The sequence below is a fragment of the Haematobia irritans genome, chromosome 1 (assembly GCF_050003625.1).
Source record: "Haematobia irritans isolate KBUSLIRL chromosome 1, ASM5000362v1, whole genome shotgun sequence".
Lineage (NCBI taxonomy): Eukaryota > Metazoa > Arthropoda > Insecta > Diptera > Muscidae > Haematobia > Haematobia irritans.
Window position 1 is genome coordinate 35922508 of NC_134397.1, and position 20081 is coordinate 35942588.

At 28.2% G+C, this 20081-nt stretch overlaps 2 protein-coding genes across 2 annotated transcripts in view; one reads left to right on the forward strand and one right to left on the reverse strand.

The window, feature by feature from the left end:
* LOC142220561 (uncharacterized) overlaps positions 1-20081 on the forward strand; it is a 112691-nt gene that overhangs the window by 1795 nt on the left and 90815 nt on the right. The window lies entirely within an intron of this gene.
* On the reverse strand, positions 4918-10970 carry LOC142219792 (uncharacterized). The gene is made up of 4 exons (XM_075288610.1): positions 10618-10970; positions 10141-10537; positions 5583-5758; positions 4918-5502 (listed from the first exon to the last, which is right to left on the reverse strand). The coding sequence occupies exons 1-4, from the start codon at positions 10791-10793 to the stop codon at positions 5103-5105; spliced, it is 1149 nt and encodes a 382-aa protein (XP_075144725.1). The 5' UTR covers positions 10794-10970; the 3' UTR covers positions 4918-5102.

A 20081-nucleotide genomic window follows, 5' to 3' on the forward strand; every position in this document is an offset into this window, starting at 1 on the left:
CTCAAAGCTGGAAACATTCCAAATGTGGACAAAATTTAGGCGACCGTGAGTGTCCACCGTTCAGAGGTTCCACTGGATTATTTGTATGAACTTCCATATTTTTAAGAATTTCTTATAACACATATATTTTTGCATTTTGCCACCATAGGAAAATGGTACAAGAAATTTGCAATAACGATTATAATATACCATAATATCGATTTTCTGAAATAGAAAGTATGTATATTCATGATTAGGACGAGATTATATGTCGACCTTGTATTGCCCATGTGTCTATATTATAAATAATCCTGAAAATGTAGCATTTATCCGTCTGCAGACAAGGAACCCTATTTTAGAATAGCCACCATATGAAGTAAATGAATATCTTGGTTTAATTTCTTGAAGGTATATACACCCAAAGAAATTTGTTAGTAGGGACAGCAGAAAAGTCTGCTAAAACAGCAGAAAATCTGCTGAAAAAGGGATAGCAGTCACTGTTTGCTGAAATAGCTAACATTTCCTGCTATTTTTTAAGCTCGATTACACTAAAACATGTTTTATTTTGGCTAAAACAAATAAAAATGTCAACTTAGGAGCTATCCTAATATAATTAAAACAATATTTTATGAACATCTATAGTATTTGACCAAAAATCTGAATATTTATCGAATTGAGATCGTATTTAGGAGCTTGTAAGTACATTACAGTGCAAAAATATACCAAAAACTTCTTTTAGTTCTTAAATATGCATTGGGGAAAAATGTATAACCTAAAGATTTTATAAATTGTTGTTCATTAGGCCCTGAAGTACAAAAATATAACAGCAGACGTCGACTGCTGTTTTTAGCAGACTTTTTCTATGAGTGTAGGTCCAGATTTTCACATAGAGCCCTGTATGCCGATTTTAGTTCCTGAACACCTAGATTCCTCTAGAAGCTTTTTATCGCAATTGTTTAAAATGTGAAAAAAATGCTACTTAATTCCAACCAGTGATGCCAGTAGGATTTTTGAAAATTCCCTACTTCAAAATGTTTTTGTAAAATTCCCCTAAACTCATTTTTATGTATTTATTTTTTTAAAATACATACCGCTACAATTTGAAAAAGTATTAAAATTAAAAAGTATTTGTATAACATTTTGAAAATTAATTTGTATCTAAAGGGTGATTTGTTAAGAGCTTGATAACTTTTTTTTTTAAAAAAACGCATAAAATTTGCAAAATCTCATCGGTTCTTTATTTTAAACGTTAGATTGGTCCATGACATTTACTTTTTGAAGATAATTTCATTTAAATGTTGACCGCGGCTGCGTCTTAGGTGGTCCATTCGGAAAGTCCAATTTTGGGCAACTTTTTCGAGCATTTCGGCCGGAATAGCCCGAATTTCTTCGGAAATGTTGTCTTCCAAAGCTGGAATAGTTGCTGGCTTATTTCTGTAGACTTTAGACTTGACGTAGCCCCACAAAAAATAGTCTAAAGGCGTCAAATCGCATGATCTTGGTGGCCAACTTACCGGTCCATTTCTTGAGATGAATTGTTCTCCGAAGTTTTCCCTCAAAATGGCCATAGAATCGCGAGCTGTGTGGCATGTAGCGCCATCTTGTTGAAACCACATGTCAACCAAGTTCAGTTCTTCCATTTTTGGCAACAAAAAGTTTGTTAGCATCGAACGATAGCGATCGCCATTCACCGTAACGTTGCGTCCAACAGCATCTTTGAAAAAATACGGTCCAATGATTCCACCAGCGTACAAACCACACCAAACAGTGCATTTTTCGGGATGCATGGGCAGTTCTTGAACGGCTTCTGGTTGCTCTTCACTCCAAATGCGGCAATTTTGCTTATTTACGTAGCCATTCAACCAGAAATGAGCCTCATCGCTGAACAAAATTTGTCGATAAAAAAGCGGATTTTCTGCCAACTTTTCTAGGGCCCATTCACTGAAAATTCGACGTTGTGGCTCGTTAGTAAGTCTATTCATGATGAAATGTCAAAGCATACTGAGCATCTTTCTCTTTGACACCATGTCTGAAATCCCACGTGATCTGTCAAATACTAATGCATGAAAATCCTAACCTCAAAAGAATCACCCTTTATTAATAAAAAAAATAATAATGTGTAAAAACGATTAACCTTAAATCCTCGAAAAAAAAACCCATTAATTACTTCACTACCACTTCAACTTCCAACTGGTGAGCCATCTCTATTTAATAAAGGATTACTTGCACTTGAAATATCTTGTGTTTTTTCTATTACCCGCGTATAATATCACACGGAGATGTATACCACATAGGAACTCAAGTCGCTTTCTCCGCAGCTCCAATTAGATATTGTGGGACATTTCATTCCTCCAGTGATTATAACAAAAAATACAGTCCACAATTTTATTTTCACTCGTGTTTGCCAAAGCAGCAAGTGGGCGAGTGATAAGATCCATCCAAACGTTTCACTTCTGGGTTCCGTTTGCTCTTTAATTCCACTCTTTCTCAATATCTGATTTCTTGGTCTCTATTCATCTGTCATCCCAATTGTTCATGGTCCTCCAAAAAAGAGAGTAATACCAGTCAATCGAAAAAACACAGTATAAAGCATGAGAAGTTCATGGGAACGTAAAGCATCTCTCTCGGCGTAAGCCTACGCCGACGAAATCCTCATCATCTCTACAAGTGAGAGATTTGTCGAACTTTTCGCTCAAATCGCTTCTAAAGGGTGATTCTTTTGAGGTTAGGATTTTCATGCATTAGTATTTGACAGATCACGTGGGATTTCAGACATGGTGTCAAAGAGAAAGATGCTCAGTATGCTTTGACATTTCATCATGAATAGACTTACTAACGAGCCACAACGTCGAATTTTCAGTGAATGGGCCCTAGAAAAGTTGGCAGAAAATCCGCTTTTTTATCGACAAATTTTGTTCAGCGATGAGGCTCATTTCTGGTTGAATGGCTACGTAAATAAGCAAAATTGCCGCATTTGGAGTGAAGAGCAACCAGAAGCCGTTCAAGAACTGCCCATGCATCCCGAAAAATGCACTGTTTGGTGTGGTTTGTACGCTGGTGGAATCATTGGACCGTATTTTTTCAAAGATGCTGTTGGACGCAACGTTACGGTGAATGGCGATCGCTATCGTTCGATGCTAACAAACTTTTTGTTGCCAAAAATGGAAGAACTGAACTTGGTTGACATGTGGTTTCAACAAGATGGCGCTACATGCCACACAGCTCGCGATTCTATGGCCATTTTGAGGGAAAACTTCGGAGAACAATTCATCTCAAGAAATGGACCGGTAAGTTGGCCACCAAGATCATGCGATTTGACGCCTTTAGACTATTTTTTGTGGGGCTACGTCAAGTCTAAAGTCTACAGAAATAAGCCAGCAACTATTCCAGCTTTGGAAGACAACATTTCCGAAGAAATTCGGGCTATTCCGGCCGAAATGCTCGAAAAAGTTGCCCAAAATTGGACTTTCCGAATGGACCACCTAAGACGCAGCCGCGGTCAACATTTAAATGAAATTATCTTCAAAAAGTAAATGTCATGGACCAATCTAACGTTTCAAATAAAGAACCGATGAGATTTTGCAAATTTTATGCGTTTTTTTAAAAAAAAAGTTATCAAGCTCTTAACAAATCACCCTTTACAATAAATTCGTCGATAAGAATCACGACAGCTAGGAATGTCATTAGGACCTATAATTACTACGAAAATTTCTTGGTGAAGAGCCATACTACCATGCAACTCGACGAGATCTCAACAAAAACAAAAGACTATCGCGGTCTATACCCTCCAAGCGTTTCACGTCTGGATTCCAAATCTTAGAGCTAAAAATATTGTAAAGGATGGCAAATCCCTCGAATCGTAATCGCCATTAGATATATTAGACTAGAATTGTTCGACATTCAATATTCAATAAAGAGTTTCGTTCAATTTTAGATAAATTGTATTCCATACCCACTCATGAGCAATTTAAATTGGAATTATGTTTTATTGCCACTTCCAATACTATTTCTGCAATTAGAAAATCCATGTTCTTAAATATTGATTCCAATTCTAATGGAAGTTTAATTTTCTGGATTTTTTTCTAGAGCTATAATTTACGATAGGGATTTTAACAGCTTTTCGACCTCATTGCCAACAAACACATCTTTTATTGCCAAGTTGGCGACAGTACATTGCAATTTAATTAATATTAGATTTAATGAAAAAGCTTAAAGAAAGTTTTGTTTTTTGAATTAGTAAAGCTTTTACCATTAAATATTTTGGGTCCTGAAATACGTGAAATATTAAGCGAATGAATTATTTTTTTATACAAGTTTAGTAAACTATGGAAATAGAAAAAATGTCCTACCCTATTTTCCCTACGCTTGTAATTTTAGGAAGAAAATCCCTACAAAAAAAGTTTTTTCCCTACATCTGATATCTCCGGGGGAAACACTTTGATGGGCACAAAATAAACTTACCAGAAAATACATTTGCCGGCGAGTTCATTTTAGGAAATTTCCAAATTCAAAAAATTGACTTTATAAACTGTTACGAGAATTTTAAGAACTATAGCACAAGAGAGTTTCGGTCAGGGGCAATTTTTTGTAGGCACAAAAAATTTAAAAAAAAGTTGCCCAAAGTAGTGTGTGAAATACATAGTAGTTTTCAAGAGATGACCACAGGTCATGTCAAACATTAAATCGAACTTAAATTTTATAAAGTTTGAAAATATCCACTGAAGTACATATTCTAAAATCTGCACGAAAATCTATTCTCTTGTTCGGTTAATCGTTTAACTCTAAAAACCAGATAACGTCTCATCGAATATTTGTTTACCATACTGTGGTGGACCACCCGATTTTCACATCTATGGTCATATCAACCACATTTGTTAACTGATAATTTTCAATTTTTTTAACCGATTGTTTTCAATATTTCATAACAAATTCAGTACGTATGGTTTAGATTAAATACATTTCTTGTTTTTTGTTCATTTAATCTTAATTTTTATTTGATTTCCTTAAAGAAGAAACTAGGTCTAAGTTGTATAATGTAACTGTAATAGGCCATTTATGGCTCTTTTATCAGGATATGAAATCTTTTAGAATAATATAGCCTATATATATTTACTTATATTTCTTTAAAATCTATGTGTAAAACCAAAGCCACCACCAAAATCACGTTGTCCTCGGAATGGTCCACTTAAATGTTGATTACCAAAGGCATTTAGATTTAATGATGATGCTTGGTTGGGTGAAGTCCATAAATTAGCATTGGCTGTAGCCCCCATAGTGGTCATATCAAATTTTGGTATCTGTGTCACTTTTAGAGTAGCTGAATGACCTTGGGCATGAGACCATGCTGCATTAGCCCCAACTGCATCGAATTTTAAACCATTTTGGAGTTGTGTACGATTGTGAAAGGCATTGAGATCCACAGTATGATTATCATTTTTAAAGGTGTTGATTCGTAAATTTTCTCCCAATGATTTACTAACACCATGGGTATTAGAATGTTGAATACCCAAACCATGACCATTTCTAGGTATAAAAGAAATGACAAAAAATGGAAAATTTTAATAAAATATAAAATATCTTTATTTCTATATGTGTGAACTTACGAGCTTAATTCTGCAAATGCTCCCGTTGTAGTGGGTCCATGTTTATTATTCCCTTGGGCAAAAACTCCAGCTGTTGCTCCGAGGTTAGGATCACCAACTCGTCCCATAGCTTTGACATTAATGTCATGACCACCTTTGGCATTATCAGTTGCAGTACCACCAATGTTGAGGGACATGTTTTATTGTTATATGGTTTGTGTATGAAAGAGTTGACTGTTTGTCTCTGGTTTGAGTAGGACTGTGCCTTTATTGGATTTTATCTTGCAATTTATACTTTTTAATATTATATATACGTGATGAAAATGTAAATCCCCTTTCCATACGACTAGTTACTCATGTGTAGTCATTGTCTTTATAGAACAAGAAGAAACATTTTTTGATCAACATGAGTTATATATGACAGAGTTCATATGTATAGCAGGTGTTTGTATTCTGTATACCAAAAAGCATCCAATATGTATCATTAGTGGTTAATGCATGCTGGTGGTTCCCCCGAAAAGTGTCTCAAACATTATATTTGTTGATAAGGGTGGATCGAAAGAAAATAGTTCAATATGGGAAGAATAATTCGTGTATGTAATGTCCATAAGAAGTTAGCATACAAAACCCAAAATGCATCATCTCCCCCCGCCACATCTATACTAAAGGCTATAGAAATTCGAATTAGCCAGCGATGAAACATGTGTACAGTCAATAAATAATAATAAATAATAATATGATAATAATATGTAGAAAATACTAAAGTTAATTGATATTGAATTTTGTATAATATTTTTATAAAAAATTATTCCATCTTTTGTACTTCCATACGGTTGGTTCCAGGAGAGAGTGTTTAGAATATTATCCTTTTAGGTAAGGCAGATCGGAATGAACATCTTGAAATTGGTTGAAAAATATGTACAATTTTATTTAATTGAACTAAACTGGTTTTTTTTTCTATCCATATTAAAAAAAAGCTAACGTGTTGGAGCCACCGTGGTACAATGGTTGCAACGGTTCATGATTTCAATTGCAGTTTAGATCAAAGATCAACGAGTTTTTCAGCGGTGAATAATCTTCTCTAAGTAATGCTGGTGCAATATCTGGCTTTTTCAAAAATTTTCTAAGTGTTGTCACTGCAATGTGAAACGTCATTTGGACTCAGCTAGATAGAAGTTCACCACATGTGGTATCACAGAGGACTGAATAGTCTAAATTAGCTTAGGACTGTACCTCTTAGCATTTATAAATTTATTTATAAAATAATTTTTTGCATTCATAGTGACTTTACAAATCCAATACTAAGTGTTAGGTTTAAACAAAAAATATTTTTTTGTTTGCAAAATTTCTTCAACTTTTTGAGTTTTCATTATAGTTATAAAATTAAATACCTCCTTGTAATAAAAAGAACCCAAAATCCAGAATATGAACATATGAACCCAAAAAAAAGCGTCGGCAAAGTATTGAAAATATTATTTTAGCATCCGGAAGTGGTGCAAAATTGAAGGAGAAATGATGAATTTAACATGGGCTTGTCATAGGCCGGAAGAATTTCAATAATTTGTGCCATTTTATTAATTTTAATTAATATATTAGAAACAAAAAATTAAAAATTATTACGTGAAAATATAAAAAATTCGAGTTATATAAACTTGAATCAAAAGAACCTCGTGGGTTACTAAACTAAGGAACTCTTTTAAGAGGACATTTTTGGAAGTGCCTTAAAAATAGTGCCTTTAGAACAACTTCCAATTTTTTGGAAAAAGTTTTTGTCAAAAAATTGAGAAATTTGTCTATAGAAATAAAATGTGTACAAAATTTTCTATAGAAATAAAATTTTTACAACATTTTCTATAGAAATAAAATGTTTACAAAATTTTCTATAGAAATAAAATTTTTACAAAATTTTCTATAGAAATAAAATGTTGACCAAAATTTCTATAGAAATAAAATTTTGACTAAAATTTCTATAGAAATAAAATATGTACAAAATTTTCTATAGAAATAAAATTTTTACAAAACTCTATACAAATAAATTTTTTACAAAATTTTCTATACAAATAAAATTTTGACCAAAATTTCTATACAAATAAAATTTTGAGACAATTTTCTATAGAAATAAAATTTTGATAAAGTTTTCTACAGACATCACATTTTGACAAAATTTTCAATAGAAATAAAATTTTGACAAAAATTTCTATAGAAATATAATTTTGACAAAATTTTCTATAGAAATAAAATATTGGCAAAATTTTCTATAGAAATATAATTTTGACAAAATTCACTCAACCCAAAGTGAAATACACTTGAACCTTCCGAAGTGTATTTCACTTTGGGTTGTGTGAATTACCCGAATTTATTCTGATAATTGGTTGATAGTTTTGCTGCAAGTAGAGGATGCTGATGAGGAATGTGGTAATTCCGAAACAGCTGTACATCCAACCATCTTGCAGTCTATAGGGCTTTGCCCAAATAAATTTGACAAGCATACTTTTCCTCTGTTGGTTAAGCTACACTTGTAGTTTAGTCAATGCATGGCTTTAAGCTGAGATCAAAAACAACAATAACGATTGAAGAGAAGCCAACAATAACAAACAAAACGAAAGAAATATAATTTTGACAAAATTTTCTATAGAAATAAAATTTTGACAAAATTTTCTATACAAATAAAATTTTGACCAACATTTCTATAGAAATAAAATTTTGACAACATTTTCTGTAGAAATACAATTTTGACAAAATTTTCTATAGAAATATTTGTTTGGTAGATTTCTGGTAAGAGTTTCTTTAAATTTTGGAAGATTTTTTGGTACGAGTGGTAACCATGGAGTGAAAAAGTCCCTACATTATGCCCCTACGTCCCTACAAGACGCTAAATATTAGAAATAAACCTACATGTAGGGAATTTCCTCTACTTCTGGCAACACTGTTTGTAACTCTCCCTGTAACATTATAACGATATATGGGACAATGCACAAACATTTTTTTTTTCACTTTTAAGTTTTCTCCCACAATAGTCAGTTGTGATTATCCAACCAAACATTGTTGCTAGTATTTTTCTGGCTTTTGTCCCCAAAGTATGTTGCTTTCGTCCCCAAAAATCTCCAATTTAAATTTAAATTCCTCACAAAGATCCTCCCATACATTTTGACAAGTTTTTTTCGAATAAAAACAAAGAAATAGTCTCTGCTGTAGAAAATCAGCAGTAATTTAAAACTTAAAAAAAAAAATAAAAATTTTGTCAAACTAGCTTGCAAGCTGCAATAAGATCAAGATTTCGAACCACAACACCTAGAGACCGGTGATCGAAGCTGGAGATATGAAAATGGGAGTTCGATGACAATGTATTTATTAAATTGGGTGGTACATCAATATTAAGGTGAATTATCTTCATCATTTCTAGCATATATTGTCCAAATCAGTGATGAACACTAATTACGGAACCAACGAGTCTAAAATGATTTTGCAATTGTAGACAAATATCTTAGCCAAAGTGAGTAAAAGTAAAAAAGAGGCGCAAAATAAAATCCTGTGTCCGTTTCTAGTCCAAATGCTCCATTTGCACCATTTTGTATGCCGAGGAATAAAAAGCAGCATAGTTTTCTTTTTTATATGCCAACGAAGCGCTGGGTTCTTTTGTAAAATTGAAGAAATTGCATGTTAATTTATTATGCTAAACCGATTTCGAAAAAATCCCCAAATTTATGGAAATTCCCCCATCAAATCCCCAAGTCCCCAACTCAGGTATGTCGTCCCCAGTCACGAAATAATATCTCCAATTTGTGGAAAATCCCCAATACTGGCAACACTGCAACGAACTATGAGGCGATCGCCGTGTTGCGAGTAATTTCGGTTGTTGGTTGTTTTGAACAATATTTTAGTCTTATTCTTTAATCCATAGTGCTTTCATCGTCTCTGACTTGTAGAACTGTGGGTCTATTGAATTTGATTTCATTGATGAAACTGTAAATCACCTTTCTATACAGCTAGCTATGTTATTTATATTTAGTGGTTGTGTCTATTAAAGAAAGCAGGATATTTTTGATCAACAGGATTTATATAAGGCAAAATTCATATTGTTTTCCAATCCCAATAGTGTACCTCGTGATTGCCCATTTCTTCACCTCTCTCTATTAGCAAAATTGTAAAGTATTAGTTTTGGATATATTCCCATTTTGGAATATATCTGAATGACAACAGGAGATCTTAGTGCATATGTATGTATTTTTTCAAACTCTATTTAAACAATATCCATAATAACTTAGAAATTATTCTATGTCACAAATTCCTTAACAGAGTCATAGGATTCCATACTTTTTTCTTATTTCTAACTATATTTTAATTATATTATATTTTAAGATCTACATTTTTATTAATGAGTACTTTATGTTAAATCCTAGTAACATATTAAGATTGTATTTTCGCACGATAATATTTGATTCATATCTAAAAACTTCTCACGGAATTACTGTAAAAATTTCCATAATCAGTCTTCCGTATTTATATAGATGCAGAATTGGAATTTTCGCACGAAATATTCAATGATACGGCTAAGGTTAATATTTTTGAGTAGGTTTTAGAATCTATGAGTAAATCCAAGACCACCACCAAAATCACGTTGTCCTCGGAATGGCCCACCTAAATGTTGATTACCGAAAGCATTTAGATTTAATGATGATGCTTGATTGGGCGAAGTCCATAAATTAGCTTTGGCAGCTGCTCCCACAGTGGTCATGTCAAATTTTGGAATTTGTGTTACTCCTAGAGTAGCTGAATGACCTTGGGCATGAGACCATGCTGCATTAGCACCAACTGCATCGAATTTCAAACCATTTTGGAGTTGTGTACGATTGTGAAAGGCATTGAGATCAACCGAATGATTATCATTTTTAAAGGTGTTGATTCGTAAATTTTCTCCCATTGATTTACTAACACCATGGGTATTAGAATGTTGAATACCCAAGCCATGACCATTTCTAGGTACAAAAGAAATGCCAAAAAATGGAAAATTTTAATAAAATATAAAATATCTTTATTTCTATATGTGTGAACTTACGAGCTTAATTCTGCAAATGCTCCCGTTGTAGTGGGTCCATGTTTGTTATTTCCTTGGGCAAAAACACCAGCTGTTGCTCCGAGGTTAGGATCGCCAACTTGTCCCATAGCTTTGACATTAATGTCATGGCCACCTTTGGCATTATCAGTTGCAGTACCACCAATGTTGAGGGACATTTTTGTATATTTAATATAGTTGTAGAGTTTGTGTATAAAGAGTTGTCTGTTTGTCTCTGGTTTGAGTAGAACTGTGCCTCTATTGGATTTTATCTTGCAATTTATACTTTTAAACGTTTTTATATTATTGAAGAAAATGTAAGTCCCCTTTCAATATAGCTAGCTGCTTATATTTAGTCGTTGTCTCTATTAAAGAAAACGGGGACACTTTTTGATCAACAGGAGTTATATATGGCAGAATTCATATTGTATGTGTTTGTTTGCATGTTTATTCATAAAAGCAACCAATGTGTATCATATATGGCACTTGATTGCTGGTGGTTCCCCTTAAAATTGTTTAATATCATATGTTTATACATAAGGGTGGGTCGAAAAAGCATCAAAAGTTCAAATTAACAAAAAAAAAACAAAAACTCTAGTGACACAGGCTTTAAGTTTATTTATTTATTTTATTACCGTCAATGATTTCCGAAGTAGATCGAAATATAGAATTTTAAAAACGAAAATAAAATTATACTTTGACCTCGAGCTTGATTATATGAACGAAATCATATGATAGTTTATAAAATATTTTTTGTTTAATTTTATAGTTTATAAAATGTTGTTTTTTTATTATTATTAAAATTCAATATTTACAATACAATACATACCATATAATTCTTGGCTACAGTAGATAAAAAATTGTGAATACTATATTATTGCTTATCAATATGGGAAATATATGTGCAATTTTGAGTAAATTATCTCAACTTTTTAAAAGGAAAAATGTTAATTGTATATTTACTTGTATGGACACAAGAATTAGGGTTCTTGTTTTGTTTCTCTTTCTCAACACTAATCGTTCCGCTCTCATATATTTAAATCTACTAAAATGTGTGCGTATATTTTTTTTTGCGAATTTTAGTTTGTTATTTATAATTTGGATGCCATTGTCTTGATGAAATACACAATGAAAATAGAGATATGTTTGTATTTTGGTATTCAATGAAATTGCTTAAAAGTGATAAAAATCGTCCAAAAAGAGGTGAAAGGTTAGAACATAATTTTCTACTAAAATAATAGTATTTTGATATCAAAAACTTTAATAAGACTAAAGCGGGTTTGGTAGTGACAAAATTAAAAACTCAAGAATAAAGCGACAATATTTTATTTCACAACCGTTTCATTAAATAAAAAACTTTCCGAATGACATTTTCTATATATCAAAATAAATGGTCTAAGGTAACTCAATTTTAAAAATTATTTTGAAATTATTTTCAAGATGTTAGATCGGTCTTGCTCCTAAAACCACCACTGTACGACTTTAAATCGCTATCAAAAAAGTCAATACACTTAAAAAAACAAGTGAACTTTCTATTTCATTTTTAGAGAAAGTTTCCTTTAATCTAATAATTTTTTGCGTACGTTAGTTAAATCAACTAAAAAACTGTGAAAAATATACCCAAGTGAAGCAAAACGATTTACTAAATTCGTACTTCTCACAAAATATGTTAGTTCATAACTTCTTTCAATTTGCAAATGCGCCTATCTTGAACTTCCTATGGCAAATTTGAACTCCAATTTTTTCCTTGAAACTACAAAATTTTCATGTTAAAACATGCGAAAAAGTTTATTATGGCTAATAAATTTTCTTCAATTTGTTGAAAAATATTTATTTATTTTTGTGATATCGGCGTGATATCAGCGTTTGTAATACTATTTAGTTAAAATTTTCTAAAACTAATCTGAATTTTCTAAAATTAACCGAAATTTTTCTTCCTGGGTGGTTCACTGATTTTTCAGTGTATACATTTTTGCATGCGTTTCAATCATTTCTCGAGACACGTTTGCCACTCTGATTGAGGTATCTCTAAAACATGCATTTTCAGCGCATCAACCGCTTCTTCAGGTGTCGAAACACGGATCTCTCGTTTTATTTTACAAAAATTTCACGAAAATTTTTCCAATTAAAATCTTAATTGAGTTTTAAAAAATATTCAATTAAAAATTTAATTGATTCAACAAATTTTTTAATTGAAACAAAAATCAATCATGCAAATTAATAGTATCAATTAATTTTTTAATTGGATCAATTAATTTTTTAATACTATCATTTCTGTAATTGAATACATTTCAATTAAACAATTATTTGGATCAATTAATTTCGTGATTGAATCAGAAAAAAAATGTATCTGTGTACCGTAATAAAAAGAAGGTATTCTGTGCCAAGTCAGGACTATACGGTGGATGACCCATCAAATCAATGTTTGATGCAGTTTTTTGAACCTATGTGTGAGCGCTCGCATTGCCATGGTAAAGAGTGGTCCGTCTTCGGTGGTTTCTTTGAAAATAACTGGCAAACCACTCAGAATCACGGTTGCCGCAGTTGGTAGAATTCTACCAAAAATGGTAGATTTTTTACTATTTGGTAAATTGGTATAATTCTTGATGTTTTGGTAGATTTTGCAAAATTTCCTCTACAACTAAGAGGAACTTTACAAATTTGTATAGAAATAAAAAAAAATTCTATATGAAAAATTTTGACAAAATTTTTCTATAGAAATAAAATTTTGACAAAATTTTTCTATAGAAATAAAATTTTGACAAAATTTTCTATAGAAACAAAATTTTGACAAAATTTTCTATAGAAATAAAATTTTGACAAAATTTTCTATAGAAATAAAACTTTGACAAAATTTTCTATAGAAATAAAATGTTGACAAAATTTTTCTATAGAAATAAAATTTTGACAAAATTTTTCTATAGAAATAAAATGTTGACCAAATTTTCTATAGACATAAAATTTTCATAAAATTTTGACAATATTTTCTATGGAAATAAAATTTTGACAAAATTTTTTTTATAGAAATAAAATTTTTAGAAAATTTTCTATGGAAATAAAATTTTGACAAAATTTTCTCTAGAAATAAAATTCTGACCAAATTTTCTATAGAAATAAAATGTTGACAAAATTTTCTATGGAAATAAAATGTTGACCAAATTGTCTATAGAAATAAAATGTTCATAAAATTTTGACAATATTTTCTTTAGAACTAAAATTTTGACAAAATTTTCTATAGAACTAAAATTTTTAATAAATTTTCTATAGAAATAAAATTTTGACAAAATTTTCTATAGAAATAAAATTTTGACAAAATTTTCTATAGAAATAAAATTTTTCACAAAATTTTCTACAAAAATTAAATTTTCACAAAATTTTCTATAGAAATAAAATTTTGACATAAATTATCTATAGAAATAAAATTTTGACAAAATTTTCTACAGAAATTAAATTTCGACAAAATTTTTATAGAAATACAATGTTGACAAAATTTTCTTCAGAAATAAAATTTTGACAAAATTTTCTATAGAAATAAAATTTTGACAAAATTTTCTTTAGAAATAAAATGTTGACCAAATTGTCTATAGAAATAAAATGTTCATAAAATTTTGACAATATTTTCTTTAGAACTAAAATTTTGACAAAATTTTCTATAGAACTAAAATTTTTACAAAATTTTCTATAGAAATAAAATTTTGACAAAATTTTCTATAGAAATAAAATTTTGACAAAATTTTCTATAGAAATAAAATTTTGACAAAATTTTCTTTAGAAATAAAATTTTCAGAAAATTTTCTATATAAATACAATTTTGACAAATTTTTCTATAGAAATAAATTTTTCACAAAATTTTCTACAAAAATTAAATTTTCACAAAATTTTCCATAGAAATAAAATTTTGACATAAATTATCTATAGAAATAAAATTTTGACAAAATTTTCTACAGAAATTAAATTTCGACAAAATTTTTATAGAAATAAAATGTTGACAAAATTTTCTTCAGGAATAAAATTTTGACAAAATTTTCTATAGAAATAAAATTTTGACAAAATTTTCTATAGAAATAAAATTTTGACAAAATTTTCTTTAGAAATAAAATTTTGACAAAAATTTTCGATAGAAATAAAATTTTCAGAAAATTTTCTATATAAATACAATTTTGACAAATTTTTCTATAGAAATAAATTTTTCACAAAATTTTCTACAAAAATTAAATTTTCACAAAATTTTCTATAGAAATAAAATTTTGACAAAATTTTCTATAGAAATAAAATTTTGACATAAATTATCTATAGAAATAAAATTTTGACAAAATTTTCTACAGAAATTAAATTTCGACAAAATTTTTATAGAAATAAAATGTTGACAAAATTTTCTTCAGAAATAAAATTTTGACGAAAATTTTCTAAAGAAATAAAATTTTGGCAAAATTTTCTATAAAAATAAAATGTTGGCAAAATTTTCTCTAGAAATACAATTTTGACCAAATTTTCTATAGAAATAAAATGTTGACCAAATTTTCTATAGACATAAAATTTTCATAAAATGTTGACAATATTTTCTATAGAAATAAAATTTTTAGAAAATTTTCTATGGAGATAAAATTTTGACAAAATTTTCTCTAGAAATAAAATTTTGACAAAATTTTCTATAGAAATAAAATTTTCATAAAATTTTGACAATATTTTCTGTAGAAATAAAATTTTGACAAAATTTTTCTATAGAAATAAAATGTTGACCAAATTTTCTATAGACATAAAATTTTCATAAAATTTTGACAATATTTTCTATGGAAATAAAATTTTGACAAAATTTTTTTTATAGAAATAAAATTTTTAGAAAATTTTCTATGGAAATAAAATTTTGACAAAATTTTCTCTAGAAATAAAATTCTGACCAAATTTTCTATAGAAATAAAATGTTGACAAAATTTTCTATGGAAATAAAATGTTGACCAAATTGTCTATAGAAATAAAATGTTCATAAAATTTTGACAATATTTTCTTTAGAACTAAAATTTTGACAAAATTTTCTATAGAACTAAAATTTTTACAAAATTTTCTATAGAAATAAAATTTTGACAAAATTTTCTATAGAAATAAAATTTTGACAAAATTTTCTATCGAAATAAAATTTTGACAAAATTTTCTTTAGAAATAAAATTTTCAGAAAATTTTCTATATAAATACAATTTTGACAAATTTTTCTATAGAAATAAATTTTTCACAAAATTTTCTACAAAAATTAAATTTTCACAAAATTTTCTATAGAAATAAAATTTTGACATAAATTATCTATAGAAATAAAATTTTGACAAAATTTTCTACAGAAATTAAATTTCGACAACATTTTTATAGAAATAAAATGTTGACAAAATTTTCTTCAGAAATAAAATTTTGACAAAATTTTCTATAGAAATAAAATTTTGACAAAATTTTCTATAGAAATAAAATTTTGACAAAATTTTCTTTAGAAATAAAATTTTGACAAAAATTTTCGATAGAAATAAAATTTTCAGAAAATTTTCTATATAAATACAATTTTGACAAATTTTTCTATAGAAATAAATTTTTCACAAAATTTTCTACAAAAATTAAATTTTCACAAAATTTTCTATAGAAATAAAATTTTGACATAAATTATCTATAGAAATAAAATTTTGACATAAATTATCTATAGAAATAAAATTTTGACCAAATTTCCTATAGAAATAAAATGTTGACCAAATTTTCTATAGACATAAAATTTTCATAAAATGTTGACAATATTTTCTATAGAAATAAAATTTTTAGAAAATTTTCTATGGAGATAAAATTTTGACAAAATTTTCTCTAGAAATAAAATTTTGACAAAATTTTCTATAGAAATAAAATTTTCATAAAATTTTGACAATATTTTCTGTAGAAATAAAATTTTGACAAAATTTTCTATAGAAATAAAATTTTGACGAAAGTTTTCTATAGAAATAAAATTTTTAGAAAAATGTCTATAGAAATAAAATTTTTAGAAAAATTTCTATAGAAATAAAATTTTGAGGCAATTTTCTATAGAAATAAAATTTTGACAAAAATTTTCGATAGAAATAAAATTTTCAGAAAATTTTCTATATAAATACAATTTTGAAAAATTTTTCTATAGAAATAAAATTATAATTATAAAATAAATTTTGACAAAATTTTCTATAGAAAAAAAATTTTGACAAAAATTATCTATAGAAATAAAATTTTGACGAAAATTTTCTAAAGAAATAAAATTTTTGCAAAATTTTCTATAAAAATAAAATTTTGACAAAATTTTCTCTAGAAATACAATTTTGACCAACTTTTCTATAGAAATAAAATGTTGACTAAATTTTCTATAGACATAAAATCTTGACAATATTTTCTATAGAAATAAAATTTTGACAATTTTTTTTTATAGAAATAAAATTTTTAGAAAATTTTCTATAGAAATAAAATTTTGACAAAATTTTTCTATAGAAATAAAATGTTGACAAAATTTTCTATAGAAATAAAAATTTGACATTTCCTTTAGAAATAAAATTTTGACAAAATTTCCTTTAGAAATAAAATTTTGACAAAATTTTTCTATGGAAATAAAATTTTGACAAAATTTTCTATAGAAATAAAATTTTAACAAAATTTTCTATAGAAATAAAATTTTGACAAAATTTTCTATAGAAATAAAATTTTGACAAATTTTTATATAGAAATAAAATTTTGACAAATTTTCTATAGAAATAAAATTGTGACAAAATTTTCTATAAAACTAAAATTTTGACAAAATTTTCTATAGAAATAAAATGTTGATCAAATTTTCTATAGAAATAAAATTTTGACAAAATTTTCTATAGAAATAACATTTTGACAAAATTTTATATAGAAATAACATTTTGACAAAATTTTATATAGAAATACAATTTTCAGAAAATTTTCTAAAGAAATAAAATTTTGAATATGGCTTCACGTATTCTTCACTTGGTTTGAGTGGGTACCCGATTTTAAGTCATTTTCGCTCGTTCCTTTTTCCAAAGCATAAATATCAACATTCAATGTGTTGTTAGTCATTCATCAGAATGTAGTGATCACTGTGCAATGGATCGACCATATGATTATGTTCGATGAAACTGACAATGCTTATGGTTTCTGTTTTTTGTTTCTAAAATCTAAAAATACTTGTGTGTATTTTTCGAATTTTCTTTTCTATACCGCTTTTTCCCCCATTGATCGACATACAAACAAACTAATGCTTTTGGCAGGAGATATTTGGTATACACAAATTTTTCTATTTGGACTTTCTAGCATTTCCTTCAAAGAAATTCTCGTGTATTCGCAACTAAACGAGCGAGTGAGCGAGCGAGAGTAAGAAGAAAAACTAAGAAAATTTTCAAGAAAAAATCTCTTTTAGTTTTTTTTTCACAAAAATGGAAAAGCATTCAAAAATTACTCTTCAAGTACACTTTAGCTAGAACGGTGTATATCACGGTTTAGATTTAATTTTGAAAAAATATGTATGTGAATATTTTTTTCACACGATCGTTAAAATGTAAATTACTACGTAAACTTAAGAAAAATGATGAAGAGAAAAAATATAAATAATATAAAAAAATATATGTGATTAAAAATATTTAAAATGTTTATTAAAAAATTACAATAAAAAGAAATACGAAAATTTTTGTGAAATTGAAGAAAGAAAGCTCTTGTGAAAAGTGAATAGAAAATTTTGTCATAGTGATTAAATAACAAATCAATGACCAATTTAATGGAAATGTTAAAACTATCCAGGAGATATAGGTGGATCATTTGAGCAGGTTTGAGGATATACATAAAATGGTATATATTCACAGTTTTTTTATATATTCTTTTATATCTAGTATAAGTTTAATAAGAAACATAACAAAAATTAACTAAAAAAGAAATTATTCATAAAGGGGATTTTTGTATTCTCTTTGAAGCCCACTCAAAATAAAAATTGTTCTAAATTGAAAATGAATGACAATAATTCAAGCAAATAATCATGCAAGTAAATGAATATCGAATAATCCTATGACTAATGCTGGCCCCCAAACGAAAAATATTTATCTCATTTCAATAAGTAAAAATTAAAAATATTTTAAATGGAAAATACATATTAGTTAGCATAATAAAATTAAAAAAAAATTTAGCATTTCTTAAAAAATATGATTTAAATACCAAACTAAATTTTTATTTTCCCCACATTTTGTTTATAGGATCATAATTTAATTTTTTATGGTTTTATTCTATTTAAAAATAATAAATAAAGTATAAAAAAAATACCAAATTCTTTTGGTTTCCTAAAGAATTGACATATTTTAGTATAACAAATCTCCCTCGAATGCCACAATATATGCCCCAACAAAAGTAAAATTGTGAAATTATTCATCTTAGGAAGCCATGCAGACATAAATTCAGGTACATGTTGCTAATATTGATACACGCCTCATTATATACAAGAAATTATGCAAAATTAATTAGACCATCATTATGAGTGTGTTGTGTTGTGCGTGTGTGTGTGTGTTTGTGTGTTGTATGGGGATGAGTGATTTACCAGGTGCCAGATACCTGTCGATTGATTTCCTTAATCAGTTTTATAATTAATTAATATCAATTGTAAATGATATATTCAATATCGCCAACGAGAATATAGATTGATAGATAAAAAACATTAGCCATGTTTTTTATCACAAAAATATATACGGGTGGATCGAAATTCAAATAAACTTAAATATGTTTACGAATAATTAAAAAATGTTTGCCTCAATTCAATAACTTAATTAATCGGGGAAATGATAGTACCAATAACCAACGTCAATAAAAAAATATTAATTCGAATAAAGTTATCTTTTGGTATATTTGGTTTGTGTGATTGGTTCAATTGTGATTAAAAATTTATTCAATTCAATTAAAATTATAATTAGAAATATATATTTTTCTTTATATAGAGGATAGTATTCTTCCGAATAGGATAACAATAAGTATATACAGCAGTAAATTCGGTCGGGCCGAATCTTAAATACCCACCAGCATGAATCAAATATTATAGTTTCCTTTGATGACAGATATTCTCCCAAGGTTTGATGACAGATATTCTCCCAAGCAGAACAGATCAAATTTCAGGCAAATTGGATAAAAAAAATTCTTTGCACACCACCTATTTATAGTCCTAAAAACCTACCAAATTTTCAATTTCAGGCAAATTGGACAACAACTACGGATTCTACAAATCCAAACAGTAAAACCGTGAGATCGGTCTATATGGGGGCTATACTAAAACATTGACCGATACTCACAATTTTCGGCACACCTCTTTATGGTCCTACAATACCTCTATATTTCCCATTTCAGGCAAATTGGAAAAAAAGAAGTAAAATCTGGAGATAGGTCTATATGGGGGCTATATCAAAACATGAACCGATACTAACGATTTTTAGCACACCTATTTGTGG